This window comes from Ailuropoda melanoleuca, chromosome 6 (genome assembly GCF_002007445.2).
Source record: "Ailuropoda melanoleuca isolate Jingjing chromosome 6, ASM200744v2, whole genome shotgun sequence".
NCBI lineage: Eukaryota > Metazoa > Chordata > Mammalia > Carnivora > Ursidae > Ailuropoda > Ailuropoda melanoleuca.
Genome location: NC_048223.1, coordinates 124,068,157 through 124,083,923, shown reverse-complemented (window position 1 = coordinate 124,083,923; position 15,767 = coordinate 124,068,157). Strand labels below are relative to the sequence as shown.

Genomic DNA, 15,767 nt, shown 5'->3' with positions numbered 1-15,767 from the left:
CACAAGCAGGGGGAGTGGGAGAGGAAGAAGCAGGCTCCTAGCAGAGGAGCCTGATGTGGGGCCCGATCCCATAACGCCGGGATCACGCCCTGAGCAGAAGGCAGATGCTTAACCGCTGTGCCACCCAGGCGCCCCAAAAATAAATAAAATCTTAAAAAAAAACAGAACAAACTAACTTTACCCATCTGGATGTGATCTTGGCTTAGCAGCTTACTCTGAAATCATAGTTTCTTTGTCTGTTAAATGGGAGCATAGCGTACCAAGGTTATAGGGCTACTGTGCAGATCAATGAGACCATACAGAGAGCTTAGTATGATGCATGCAAACAGAGTAACCACTCCGTACTTGTTAACTATTCTGTATATTAATATTATACTTATACATGTACATTTTTTCTTATATACCCTGTTCATTCCTCAAAGATTTACAGTAATGTATGGAAAATATTCACAATAAAGCAGGAAAGCATAAAAAAATAAAGATTCAGAATCAGTTTGAATATATTTAAGAATAAAAGGCTGAGACGGGGAAGATATGTAACATACGCCAGCCATATGGCTTACATGACTGCTATTTATATAATATCATCAGATTTGACTCTGAGATTCCTGGCAGCCAAAGTAAAATGGGAAATAGGATGAACTACATAAGTCAGTCTTGAAGAGAAAAATACAAGTTTCTCAGACTAAGTAGCTTCCCCTCTTTCTATCACCTACAAGATCAACGACGATTGTGTTTGACCAAGTATCATAAAAAGCTGACTACAGTGAACCAAATAAGGGTTTGTATTTCCCAAACAACAACACATTTGGAAGGAGGCGGTTCAGGGCTGGGAAAGTGCTCTCGGAGCTCATCAGGTCCTTTTTCATCCTCTGTTGTGTCATCCTTGGTATGGAGCCGTTCAACTCAGGCGGGTAAATGAGGGGGAAGTCAAAGGACAAAAAGAAGGCACCTGTTGGCTAATTCAGTCCCTTTTCATGGGGGAAAACAAAGCTATCCTGGGAGCCCCGCCCTGCAGATTTCGGCTTTGATCTCTTTGGGTCACATGGCCAATTTCACTGCCAGGGAGTTTGGGGAGGTATATTTTTAAGCAGCCACATGGCCACCTCAAACAAAGTCAGGGTTCTGTTCCATGGGAGAAAGCAGGAAAGAGCATTTCCTCTCCTATTGTGATCCCAGGACAGTGCCGGGGGGCCGGGCTCAGGTGGAGAGGCATTACCTCCCAAAGTCTGACTTGAGCATTTGGGGTGGGTCCCTTCTGCTGCCAGCACCTCAGAGCTTAAGAAGAATAATGCTGATCGTGAAGTTTCCCGAAGTAACTTGCAGACCAGTTGGGAAAATGAAAGAAATCGTTGGCTTTGAGTCAGCAGCAGCCCACTGGGGAGGACAGTAATTGCCACATTAAAGGTGACAGTCATTTTGCAGTTGACCTTGCTGGTTGTAATCTGGCTGTTGCCAGGGAGAAAAGGCTTTTTCCATACACTTTCACCCTCCTGTTTAATATTGCAGTCATTGTGTGATTGAATGCAGCAAAAATTTCACTGCCAACTAGTTAAAAAGCTATATTTCATGGTTACAATATCCAACAGAAGGGTTTATTTCACAGCTATCATGTTATCACCATTAAATATATATTTTAAAAGAGTGAAATTAAAATGCTAGAGACTTTTTTTTTCCCTAGTGATTTAGTCCTTAGACTTCCAGCATACCAATGAACTCAAGTCAGTTGTCATTTAGCTGGGGAGAGGGATCATTCCCGACGCTAGAATGACTCGCACCCCCGCCTGACTTTTCGTATCTGCCCAGACGGGAGTGTTGGCACAGCCAGACTGGAGGAAGGGAGCAAGGAAAGGTTATGGGTCTGGAGGCTGTTTGTACTTTTTCATATTTACTTTGGAAAAAGAATTGTTTTAGGACATCAAAAGATATAACAGAATGAGTTGGAAATATATAGTTTGGCTCAGGAAAATGTCTAGGGTATCTTGTTACGTGGGAAAGCAAAGAGAGCAGTATGCATCCTACGGTCCAGTTTTTGTAAAGCAATCGAAGCCCCTTCCACAGGCTCCGTGTTTGCATGTGAGCACTCAGCCGTGAATATTGTCATCTGGGGTGACAAAAGGGGAGAGAGAGAGTAATCAAAAGTTCCTCTTAAATAAATAGGCATACTTGATGTTTAGAAACCACATGCATAATATGACCCTATGTACGCAAAATTATCCATATATATACACACATACATGGGTGTACATTCCCACAGTGCTGTATGAAAAAGAGGGTCACCAACGAGTTCAGGGGAATTTGACTTTTTTCGTTTTTACGTTTGAATTTTTCAAAACCATGAGTATGTATTACAACTGTAATCAGAAACAAAATTATTTTTGTTGTGGAAAAAAAGAAAATGTAATGGTTAGTTAAGAAACATTAAACAGTGGAACATGATGGTGAGAAGAAAGTCTTCCTCCTTCCTGGTTCCCTTCTCCCTCCCTCCTCCTCCAGGTCCCCCGGAGAGCCTAGGGGCTAGTTGAAACGATGGTTGGGGTGCTACCTGGGGTGCAGGCTCCTGGCTGGTTGGGGTTCTGGGCGGGTACTAGTTGGGGTCCCGGGCGGGTGCTGGTTGGCGTGCTGCCCGGGTGCTGGCTGGGGCACTGGCTTGTGGTGGTTTCACTGCCCTGACCCGGTTCCTGCAGTCACTCACAAGTGCTTGCTGGGAGTTTTTTCATTCGGATGTGTCCTGCAAGTCAGGCACTGTCTGTGTGCATGGATTCTTTAGATGCAGAAATGGCGTTGGGTACAGGTCTCATTCTGGTTTTCTCCTTTCCGCTCGGCACTGTGTTTAAACGAGGGCACGTGGCCGTGTGTCACCTAGCCCATTCTCACTGCCGCGGAGGACACCCACCAGGCGTACAACACGTAGGATGTAGCCTCCCCACCTTTTTACATGAACAGTAACATACTGAACAGACTCCATGCAGGAAGTGGACAGAAGCTACCTGAGTTCACAGTTACATGGTGACGTGAGAAGGGACGAGGGAGCAAACAGCGTGGGCCAAATTCCATGTAATCCAGCAGAAAGGAAGGAGCAAGGGCGTGAGCAGTGGCAGTGGGTTTGGGGATCATGGAGGGGACAGCTGTGAGCAAAACTGGAACCTGCCAGCTGGTAGAGAGCACTCCCAGTGTTTGCATTTTCCCTTTGAATCACATCGACCCTGTCGAATAAGTATTATTATTCCCATTTTACAGAAAAAGAGATTGGGGCTTAGAAATGTTCGGTGTCTTGCACCAGGCTCACCTCAAGAGAGAAAGCCAGGCCTGGTTTCAGAACTTTTGAATCTATGGTCTGTGACCCAACCCGTGAATTACAGTTCTTCCCCAGTTGGAAGGCCTCTGTGCTCCGACCTTAAGGACGCCTTGCCCGAAGGCCTCTGCGAGGTCACCCCCTCTTCCTAGAGCAACCGACACCCGGTGACTGATCCACGAGGGAGCACAAGGCCCTGGCTCCCTCACCCTCACTCAGTATAGTTCTGAGAGGTCCTCCCAGGCCCAGAGCTCTCTGTGGGGTGGCTGAGGCCCTTCTTGGGACCTTTCCCTCTGCCCAGGCCTAGTTCCCTCCCTGCTGTTCATGGGGAGATACCAACAGCCTCCCCAAATAATCTTTATTATTATGCTTTGTATCCTATCCCCTAGTTTTTCCTCATGGATTTTCTCTGCCCCCTCCCATTCTACCTTCTCGGTGGAGACTCAGCTGTGTTTTCGAGCCTTCTCCCTCCTGCAGGAGGTTGGCTCCCTCCTGTGAACACTGGCAGGATCCTTAACCCCCCTGTGGGGAGCCCCCTGACCGGAAGGAAGATCTCAACCCACTTCTCTCCCCTCAGAGCACAGGCACACCCCCTTACCAGGGCAGAAGCGTTTCCAGGCGTTTCCAGGCACGGGTGCAGTGGGGGTGGCCCTGGTAACTGGAAACAGCTGGCGGGGTGGCCTGGGGCCATTACATGTTTTTTTTTTTGTCTTGGAAAGAATACTTGAAAATTACAAAAATGATGCCATTTCCATCGCACACCAGAAGCACCCAAATGGCGTTTTAATCACATTACGGAGGAAGCCCCGATCCTTGGCTTTGAGATACAGTTGGTCTGGTTTTAATCACGGCATGTGCTGGTTTTCCAGTTTCCTCAGATTGGACTAACACAGAAGACACCAGAATCCAGCACAAGTGCCACGTTAAAGGAGCCTCACCGTCCACATTTGTCTAGGCAAGTGGAGGGGAAGCTACCGCCGATCTACAAAATTCGGGAGAAGGTGAGTCTGGAGTGCCGGCCCAGGGCACCCGTCCCTGTGGCTCTCCACGGGGGGCAGCCCCCCTTGCATTTCTGGCCAGTCCCTTCTTCTTTGGGAGGAGCTGCTCTTTTGTCATCCCTGGCTCCCTACATACTGGTAGCGTCCCATCATGTCCTGGTCACTGTGACACCCCTGCTCTCTAGAAGGAATTAGCTCCTGGTCCAGACAATCAAGGTAGGCTCGTCTGTGGACAAGGAACAGCACCTTTGGTCAGAGCTCCCAGATCATTTGCAGGCACATTCTGCCTCCCCCACCAAGTCGTGAGCAACTTCAGGGGCAGGAAGTGGGCTGAAGGAGAAGCAGGTGTGGACCTCACCCTTTGCTAACTCAGGATCATATTTGGGCCATGGCTCTGGTCTGCCAAGATCCTTATTGGTCAGAAGAAGTTTGGTCTTGATGGCCTCAAAAGTCCTCACCAGCTTTCAATTCCATGAACCTATACACTTTTCCTTCTTTGCCTCCAAAGAAGGTGATTTGAGAGAGAATTCTTAGGATTTTCTGCAAGGTCCCCAGTAAGGTCGAGTTTTAAAACCTCGAGTTGGGGTGCACACCCACGACTTCTCTGTCCTATGCAGTTTGCTCCTTTCCAGCGATGGGTTTCATTCTTAGTTAGGGGGCCCTTTGCCTCCTCTGTGTTCCGTCCATGCTACAGTATGTTGGTGCTGAAACACGTTGGGGTTCTGGTGTGTGTCTTTTCATCTCCTTCCTCGATCTTTTCCAGCAAGCAGTAAATAACAGCTTCCCCTTCTCTGTGCATGACAATCGGCACAGCTTTCAGAGCTCTGGATGCTACCTGGACTCTGTGAGTATTTCTCTCCAAATTACTAGTCAAACTGGGAACGGCCCTGGGAGGCACGGTGAAGGGAGAGGTCTTTCCTCAAAGCTGGAACCAGGTCAAAATGAATGCCTCATAACAGGTTAAAAAAATGCATGAACCTCTCAAAGTTCCATGGAACTTTCTGCACCAGAGGGCATAGTCATTCTGCCTACGTTTGTGTGCACTTCCTGCTTCTCAAAGTGCCTTCCTTCTCCTAAACTGTCTCGTTCATGAGATTTCTTGTGAAGATCTAGAATGGGAAGGAGGGGTTGCCTATGTGTTTCTGGTGGGCAGAACCACACCCCACAAGGAGAGGTCGGAGGAAGGGGAGCTTACATAATACAAAGGACTTTCCAGTCACTGGAGCTGTCTTTCCCCAGAGGTGGTGAGTTGCCCTGAGTGGAGAAAGTAGAGTCTGATAGCCCTTGTTCGCGGCGGTTAACACAGCACTGTGCCATGGAAATGTAGTGAGCTGTGTACGTAATTTTAAATGTCTAGTAGCCATATGAGGTAAAAAGAGGGGAAATTAATTTTTAATAATACACTTTGTTTAACTCGAAAACTTCCCAGTTTATCGATTCAACATGTCATCAATATAAACATTATTTCTGAGATAGTTTACATTCCCTAAACTAGGTCTTTAAAATCCTGAGTGGTACCCCTCCATTTGCAAGACCCACATTTGAAGTGTGCATGTGGCCGGGGGTTATCAAACTGGACAGGGCAGGGTTAATATATCTGAGGTACGGGGGTGGATCGGGCGACCTCTGAGAATCCTTACCAAATCTGAACGTCCATGATGACGATGATGATGCCGTACGTATCGCCCACCATTTATTAAGCATTTGCCATATGCCAGCATCTCATACTCTCTCATTTAATTCTCATGCAATGCTGCTGGCTAATTACTCTTACTGTCCCCAGTTTAGAGATGGGGAACCCGATAACAGGGAAGCTAAACAACTTGCCCAAAGTCACTCGTTCCTCTAGGCTACCACAGCTAAGCCAAATTGAAATCGTTTAACCTAAAAATTCTGGTTTGCATGAGAGACTATGGGCTCTGGGAAACAAACTGCGGGCTTCAGAGGGGAGGAGGTCTGGGAATGGGATAGACTGGTGATGGGTAATAAGGAGGGCACGTATTGCATGGAGCACTGGGTGTTATACGCAAACAATGAATCATGGAACATTGCATCAGAAACTAAGGATATACTGGATGGTGACTAACGCCAGCATCATCATCATCATCAAAATAAATAAAATAAAAAATAAAAATAAATAAATAAAAATTCTGGTTTGCCCCTTTAGCAGAGTGTTGAATACGGATCTAGAATACCCGCTCTGCCTGCCTCTCTAAATGGAATGCTTAAAATCGTTTTACTAAATTATCAAAGTAACATATGTCCTTTACAACTTTCAAACAGTACAGAATTAAATAAAATTAAAAAAAAAAAACATTTTCACTCTTACTTTTCCTCCTCACAATGCCACCTTGATGCCTCAGAAATAATGGTTTGGTGGGTAAAATTAAAGAATCTTTGCAATTCACATGCAAACATACACATATAAGTGTGTATCTTGTTAATGCGATAAACAGGATTGTAACACAAATATTTTGCCAGAGCTATGTTAGTCTCATAGAAAACACTGGAAGATTTCCAACTTTCTCTACATTTAGGAATAGTTTACATAAGGTGTGAACTTTCAGTTTAATGAGGTTAGGTTTAGATAGAATTTGCCCATAGAATTATTTGGATTAAAAAATTTTTTTAAAGTAAGTTTTTTGTTTTTGCTTTTGGTTTTTTTTTTTTTTTGTTTTTGCTTTTGGTTTGTTTTTTTTTTTTTTTTTTTACTGTTTTACCCTTTTAATTTCCCCATTGATTATTAATCTATTCAATTGATTTCTTCTAGTGTAGATTTTGCTGATATGTGTTTACCTAAAATTTATCTATTTCTTTTCAAATTTACTGGTGTAACAACTCCTAAAATAAACATCATCTTTTTTGGTTGCATGTTTAGTTCATATACTTGTAAGTGGTTTTGTTAATTAACTTATTAAAACTATGAATATTCCTTGGATTATTGCTTTGGCTACCTCCCAATGGTCTTTCTAACTAAAGTTTCACTGTTATTTGCTTTCAAATAGTCTATGATTTAATTTTTAATTGTAAAAATAGTTTAGAAGAATGTTTTGAATTTTCTACATGGTTAGGATTTTTTGAGATTATCTTTCATTGCTAATATCTGGTTCAATGGGTTATATTTTTATAAAATATGGATTTTGAATAATAAAGATTATCTTTGTTATCTTATACATGATTAATTTTAACAAGTATTTCATGGGTGTTTAAAAAGAACATATATTCCCCATCTGTTGATTACAAAGTTCTTTATTTTATTAATTAAGCTCTTAATTATGTTATTCAAATACTTCATATTGTTTTCTTAGTTTCGTCTTCATCTGTCAACTTCCCCTTCTAAGATTATTCTTGAGCTTCTAAATTCTTTTTGCCTTATATAGTTTAATGCTATATCTTTCTGCATAAAATTTCATGAGTATTTTATTTTCTTGGTGGCTTTTATTATTTATCAAAATAAAGTATCTCTCTTTACATACTTTAGTGTTTTTAGCCATGAATTCTAGATTGCAATATCAGCTTTGCCACTTATTTTCTTTTTGATAACATTCATTACTTTTATTATGGTTTATTCCTTTGTCTTTATACTTTTTAGTCATTTTGTGTTGGTTTTCTTCTTTTTTTTAAATCATAAATAAAATAGAGCATGGTTTAAAAAAAATCCAAGAGTCATTGTTTCTTTGTATAAGAATTTCACCCATTCACATTGTTATGATAATTTGTGTTTTGGGTTTTATTTCTGTTACCTCCTTTTGTTTCCTATTTACCATGCTCCCATATTGTTTCTTTTTTTCTCCTCCCTCCCCTGACTTTGCTAGTTTGAATTTGTTTGCTCACTCTGGCTTCTCTTGTCTACTAGTGGTTACCCTTAAATATAAATATTTAAGAAATACATTGACACTCTATTACTCTATGACTATAAAATTTAATATCTATAGCTTTTCTCCTAAGAATAAGGCAAGCCTTCAGTGTACTGACCTCCCTCACTTTCCTCTCTAAGGGTTCTTGTGCTGGGGGCCAGGATGTGCTTTCCCAACTCATGAAGATGCCATTTTCATAGGATAACGTTATGTGGCACCTCCTGGGGTTCAAAGCAGTCAAGTTGAAATGCTAGGATTTCAGTTCCAGATTTCTCTCTTTCCCTTCTTCCCCCTCCCTCCCTCTTTCTTTCTCTTTCTCTCTCCCCTCCTTTCTTTTCTTTTTGTGGATTCTTACTTGAAGTTTCAATATATTTCATAGTCACATTATCAGCAAGTAATTAGACTTAATTACAAGCTTTGCTTGTTCCTTTGCTCGTAGCTCTTTCCCTATTCATTTTGTCTTTTCCTTTTACCTGGTTTTTTATTTTTTTCTGGAGTATCTGCAAGTACATTTTTAGAAAGGTGCTTGGGCAGCACGTTCCTTCTGTGCCTCCAGGGCCAGTCTCCCTCTTTCTCTCTGCCTTGGCACCAGGGGCTGATCTGTGGGGACTACATTCTTCCTCAAGCCCCTTGGACTTGGAGCCTCTGCACTGTCCCCACGGGGTTCCCCACAAAGAGTCCCTTTACTAAACTCTCTTCAAATTACCCTAACTGGAATGTGCCACCTGCTGCCACTCTGAATGATACTGGTTCTTATGAAAAGACAAAGTCACTTTGCTACAGACAGTCCCTCACTTGCGATTTTTTTCAATTTACCATGGAATTGTCGGATGTCAGTCCATTGTGCGTCCAGGACGATCTGTAATATAAAGTCTGTGTAATCTAACATCTCGTAGTCTTTTCTCCTAGTCTTTTGTCTAAGCATAGTGTTGTCTCCTAATTATGATCAGATCAAAAGCACAAAATTCTTCATGTGTGAAGTCCTGAGAGTTAATGAGGAAGCCTGTGGGCAGATCCCCAAAGGTGTTGCTTCCTTCACAGGAAAGAATCTAGCCTCTGTGGACTTCTTAGAAGGAGAATGGTCTATCCAATTGAATGCTGGGATGCAGCCAGCGGCAGATTCACTGAGGTGCCACGTGGGTGCAAAGAACCTGCCCGGGGTCCCTGGGAGTCCAGGCTGGCTAGTAGGCTGTTTCCCGCTGTGGTTTCTCTAGTTCTACCTTCTATGTCTCTAGAAGACCAGTCCTGTTGATGGAAGCAGAAGACCGCAAGAATAATAACAAAATGCCCCCGGCCTACTTGGAGCGTTGATGCACAGCCTTTAGCAAGTCTGTAAAGGATACCTCTTGTAGTGGTTGCCATATTGTGCGTTAAGATGTAGGATGTCATGTAGCTGGCTTTACTAAAGACCTCGGAACTCTGTGACCTTGAATATTTTTCTCCTAATCTTATAATTCTTCCACAGGGCCTGGGACGTAGGAAGATCTCCCCAGAGAAAAGGCAACACGTTTCAAGAAATTTCAATCTCTGGGCATGTGACTATGTTCCATCTTGTCTTGATGGCTTTTCAAATAACCAAATATCATATGTCTATCAAGAAGTTTTGGTGGTCCCAATTTTCAGACGCTTCCCAAGACATTATCATGAGATATGGAACTCTTTTAAATTTATTCCTCAGAGAAGCTATACAGAGTTTTTGAAAAAGAATCCAAAAGTAAGGTTTGCTATTGACAAAAAGGTTGGTTCTTCACTGGAGCCCTAATCCTTCCAGAAGGTTATTGATGAGTTTTGTAATATTGGTATTGCACTGAACATTCTAAAAGTACACGTTTTCTGGTTCAGCCCTACTAGTTGACATAGGATTTGTTTAAATTAGAGATTAGACATGGTATATGCCTTAATGCTGAGGTGACGTATTCTTGCAGTGATAACACAGAGATTAAAGTCTTTATATTGAGAAACTAGAAAAGCTACAGTTTGTTACCACCCCCCACATTTAAAATATTTCTGTTTTTTAATAAGGTTGAAAAACATTCCAGTCCTTATAAAATAAAGATATGTGAAGATATACACACTTTAAATCAAAGTGCTTTAAATGAAAATGTATTTAAATGAACTTTAAAATTGCCACACTACCTTTGGGGGAAGTTTTAAAAATTATGTAATTGATATATGATTGCATTTTCATTCTGAAAGTTCAAACAATACAGAGGTAGCAGGAGTTCCCCTTGATTTCATCACATCTCTAATCCTTGTCCTGTCCCCAGAAGTAAGTTAACCGTTTGTTTTTATTCTGTGCACTTGTAATCACATACATATGTATAACTCCATATAAATTTTGAACATAAACTGTTATACAGCACATGGTGCTCTATAACTTTCTTTTGTTATCTAACAATGTATCTTGGGAGTTCTTACAATGTCAGTATGAATAGACTGGCTTGCTTTTTCAACTGCTGCACTGTATTCCCTAAAACGGATGCACCACGTTTTTACAATTACCTTATTAGTGAGCATTTGAATTGCTTCGACTTTTTGCTTCTCAGACCTGGTGCTACAAGAACATTTTGCTCGACCTCTTTGGGTGCATGTTTATATGCGCCTCTGGAGTAAAATCTGAAAAGTTATCCTATTAGTGCTAGATTGGATGATATGCACAGTTAAGGTTTTAATAAATACTCCCAAAGTACCTTAGAGACTGGACCAATTAAACTCCTACCAATGGTATCTGTGCATTTCAGTTTCTCCCCCTCAAATTATCTTTTATTTTATTTGTTTGTTTGTTTATTTACTTATTTAGAGAGAGTGGGGAGGGACAGAGAGAGAGAGAGAGAGAGAATCTTAAGCTGAGCGTGGAGTTTGCTTAAAATTCTCTCTCTCTCTCTCTGCAGGGTTTGACCTCACAACCCTGAGATCATGACCTGAACTGAAATCAAGAGTTGGATGGTTAACTGACTGAGACATCCGGGGGCCCCTCAAATTATCTTTTAGATATTTAAGGATACGTAAAGACAACAAATGTTACTTGTTTTCAAATTTACATTTCTTTGATTATTGGCGAAGTTGAGTGCCTTTTCCTACTCAACGGTCCTTTGTATCCCGCTCCTATAAACTTACCAGTCACCAGCACTCAATGTCAACACTTGCTTGTTTGTATTTGGATATTTTTCCTAAAGATGAATTTTAGAATAAGCCTGTCAAGTATATCCACTAGTAATCTGATGGAAGTTTCCCCAAATTTAGAAAATAGTGTATAGGAGAATTGATATTCTTATGCTACAGTGAATCTCACCATTTATTCAAATATCGTTTTATGTTCCTCAGTAAAGTTTTATAGTTTTCTTCATGTAGTTCCAACATGTTTCTTTTTTATGTTTATTCCTGCATATTTTGAATTTCCGTGGCTATTTTGAATTTTTTTTAAGTTACACTTTTAGGTTGATTTTGACTGACGTGTCAAAAAGCTATTGATTTCTGTATGTGAATCTAGTATTTGACACCTGGCTAAACTTGTAATAATAAATATTCTGAAAAAATAAAAATAAAGTTCTAATGATTTTTCAGTGGATTTTTTGGATTTTCTATGCAGATGATTATATCATTTGAGAAAATGATCATTTGTATCATTTTTCACATTCATACATCACCCTCATTTTATTACATCAGGTACAATTTGAATTATTGGCACAGATGGTGCATATCCTTATTTCTGAACATAACGGGGCTGCTTCTAATGTGTGGCTCTGAAGTCTGAGTATTGCTGTAGGTTTTAGATAGGTGATCTTTATCCAGTTAAGAATGATCTCTTATTCTTTGTTTCTTGTTTTTCTCCCCCTAAGTTATATTGTAAAGTCCATGTAACATGTGCACATGGGAAAAAGAAAAGAAGATTAAACAGTGACAAATGGTTTCCCTAATATCCCCGACTCCAGTCCCCATTTTTTTCTTCCGGCACCAGCCCTACTGACTGACACTTTTTTGTGTGCATCTTTTTCCAGGTAGCCTGTATAGTTTCATTCTCTCTCTTACACACACACACACACACCCCGTTTCATAAACACCAATGGTAGACACCATTCCACTGTTGCTTTTCTGCTGCTACACTTATGAATGTTATCTTTGAAGTTTCGAAGTCCTTCCTTTTCAGTACTTTTAAATCTTCTTCTTTTTTGGAAACACAGTTGCCTGGTATTCCATTACATTTTATTTATCCATTCAACAGAGATAGAGACAGCCAGCGAGAGAGGGAACACAAGCAGGGGGAGTGGGAAAGGAAGAAGCAGGCTCATAGCAGAAGAGCCTGATGTGGGGCTCGATCCCATAACGCCGGGATCATGCCCTGAGCCGAAGGCAGACGCCTAACCGCTGTGCCGCCCAGGCGCCCCTAGTCCTGGAATCTTCTAATGGCCATTTATGCAGGCTTCTGTCTTTTCCTTCTATAAACACCTTTATAGATAAATATTTGCATCCGTTTACGAGCAATTTCTATATGGTAAAACTCATAAAAATAAACTAGTGCAACCAAAGAATATGTGGATTTCAATTTTAGTTTATATTAAATTTAAAAAATTTTAAGATCAAATTTTCTGAAAGGGGCTGTCTCCAGCTTACAACTTCGCCAACAAGATGTGAGATCTGAGTGCTTCTCTTTCCCCACCCTCATGCATTAACAAATTTTTGGGTATTTACCAATTTGTTAGCTAAGAAATGGTATTGTATTTCAATTTGCATCTCTTTCATTGAGTGTGTTGCTATTGAAAAGCCATTTGTGTTTCTCTTGCTGTGAACTGTTTATCTGTGTCTTTCACTAATTCTATTGATTCATTTGTCTTACTCTTCAATTATTTGCACAATTTCTTGATATATTAAGATATTAAGGCTTTTGTATCAAATGTTGGTTATTCCCTCTTGGTTACCATATATATTTTTTAAATTAATAGACTTTATATCTTAGAGCAGTTTTAGGTTTATAGGAAAACTGAATGGGAAGTATCCAGTTTCCATATATCCACTCTCTCCCCACTCATCACCACCCCCCCCCCAGTTTCCCCTATCATTTACGTCTTAGGTGTGGTATACACCATATTTTTAGTTCTGTGTGTATTTTCATGTGGTAAAATGTATGAATCTTCTGTTTATGGCTTCTGGACTTCATGCCTTGCTTAGGACCCCCTTAGTGTGAATTATGGAATCTAAGATTTGTTGTAGTTCTTACTGTTAATATATGGGGTGACATTTTAGTACATGATGTTTCGGCACTTATTGGGATGATCATATAAATTTTCTGTATTAATCTGTCAATGTAGTAAAGTATATTAATGGATTTCCTAATGTCGATCCGTACTAACATTCTTAGGGACCAACTTTAGTTGGGTATGATATGGTGTACTATTCCTTTGATATTAGTCTTTTGATGTATTATTCTCTTGATTTGATATGCAAAATTTTGAAGGATTTTAAAATGAATTGTTTTAAAAGATTCATTCATTTATTTAGAGAGAGAGCGCACAGGGGGAAAGGGCAGAGGGAGAGGGAGAGAGAGTCTTCAGCACACTCCGTGCTGAGCGTGGAGCCATAGGCGGGGCTCGATCTCATGACCTTGAGATCACCACCTGAGCTGAAACCAAGAGTTGGATGGTCAACGAACTGTGCCACCCAGGCCCCTCTAAAATCTTTTTTTTAAAAATATTTTACTTATTTATTTATTTGAGAGAGAGAGAAAGCGTGTGTGCTGGGCACGCACAGGAGGAAGGGGAAGAGCAGAGGGGGAGGGAGAGGGACAAGCAGACTTCGAGCTGAGTGCGGAGCCCAATGCACAGGGCCTGATCTCATGAGCGGGTGACCACGACCTGAGCCAAAACCGAGTCTAAGGCTCAACCAACTGAGCCACCCAGGAGCTCCTCTAAAATCTATTTTTACGGTGTTCTGACACGGCATGTTATAAGTTGCAAATAGCTATAGAATTTTCTATGAAATCTGGGCGTGGTGCAGTTTTCAGGTACGGATCTTTGAACATCTTCTGAATGTGTTTTATGAAAATTAGTCTTTATTTTCTATTTCTTTTTTTCTTTTTCTCTAATTTTGGTCACTTTTTTTGGCATTTATTTATATATATATATATATTTTTAGTAATCTCTACACCTACCATGGGACTTGAACTCACAACCCAAGATCAAGAGTGGCACACTCTTCCTACTGAGCCAGCCAGGCGCCCCATCTAACTTTGGTCACTATTATTTGTAGAGGAAATCATCTGTTTTATATCGATTTTTGAATTTGGGGTATTTCATTTAGTTATTCCTTTAATTTTTAAAATTGCATCCTGTCCTTTGACATGTTAAATGTTGTTCACATGTCTTTGTTCTCTTTACCAAATCTACATTTTCGTTGCTGTTGTTTGCTTTTGATCTTACTAATTTACGCTTTCATGTTTACGTATTATGTTCTTGGGTTTATTTTTATTTCTTTATGGCTTCTCAAGGTGAGAACATAACTCAATTATTTGCAGCCTTTCCTGTTTTCTTGTGAATGTAGGTAAGGCTGTTTCTTTCAAAGGCCTCTCTGTCGATACATCATGCTTCTCCACATACTGTTCATTTTATTTTTATCAATTTTTACTTTTTTATCTTTTTTAAAAGTTTTAATTTAAATTCCAGTTAGTTCACATGTAGTGTAATATTAGTTGCAGGCATATAATATAGTGATTCAACACTTCCATACGTTATCCGGTGCACATCACAAGTACACTCCTTAATTCCCATCACCTATTTCACCCGTCCCCCCACCCAACCTCCCCCTTGGTAACCATCAGTATGTTCTCCACAGTTAAGAGTCTGTTTCTTGGGGCACCTGGGTGGCTTGGTCAGTTAAGTGTCTGCCTTCAGCTCAGGTCATGATCCCAGGGTCCTGGGCTCCCTGTTCAACGGGGAGTCTGCTTCTCCCTCTGCCCCTCTACTGCTCGTAATCTCTCTCTCAAATAAATAAATAAAATCTTAAAAAAAAAAAAAGAGTCTGTTTCTTGGTTTCCCTCTCAGACACATAGATCAATGGAACAGAATAGAAAACCTGGAAAAGAACCCACAACTATATGGTCAATTAAGCTTTGACAAAGCTGGAAAGAATATCCATATTAAAGTAGCTTCTAATTTTCTTTTTTAATCCAAGAATTATTAAGACGTATATTTTTTATTTATTCTTTTGTTAGTTTTCATCATCTATATTTTATTGACTAATTTTTGCATTGCGGTCAGTGATTAAAATCTATAATTTCTGCTTACTGAAAATTTAAAAATATTGTGGCTTAACACATGGTCAATAATTGCAAATGTTCTACGGGTATTTGAAAAGGATGTGTAATCAGTCTTTTAAAAAAAAATTATCTTGGGTGCCCCTGGGTGGCTCAGAGGGTTAAGCGTCTGCCTTAGGCTAAGGTCATGATCTCCAGGTCCTGGGATAAAGCGCCCACGGCGGGCTGCCTGCTCAGCGGGGAGTCTGCTTCTCCCTCTGCCCGCTGCTCCCCCTGCTTGTGCTCTCTCTGTCTCTCTCTCAAATGAATAAGTAAATTCTTTTAAAAAATTAGTTTGAAAGAACTATAGATTTGTAAAAATTTGTAAAAAA

The 15,767-nt window shown here is 40.6% G+C and overlaps 1 protein-coding gene across 1 annotated transcript in view; it reads left to right on the top strand.

Moving 5' to 3' along the window:
* TEX36 (testis expressed 36) overlaps positions 1-10,136 on the top strand; it is a 10,915-nt gene extending 779 nt beyond the window's left edge. Inside the window, exons 2-4 of the mRNA XM_002916128.3 lie at positions 4,165-4,296; positions 5,057-5,137; positions 9,616-10,136. Coding sequence (XP_002916174.1) covers positions 4,165-4,296; positions 5,057-5,137; positions 9,616-9,912 — 510 coding nt within the window. The 3' untranslated portion in view covers positions 9,913-10,136. The remainder of the gene's footprint in view (positions 1-4,164; positions 4,297-5,056; positions 5,138-9,615) is intronic.
* Positions 10,137-15,767: the final 5,631 nt, after the last annotated feature.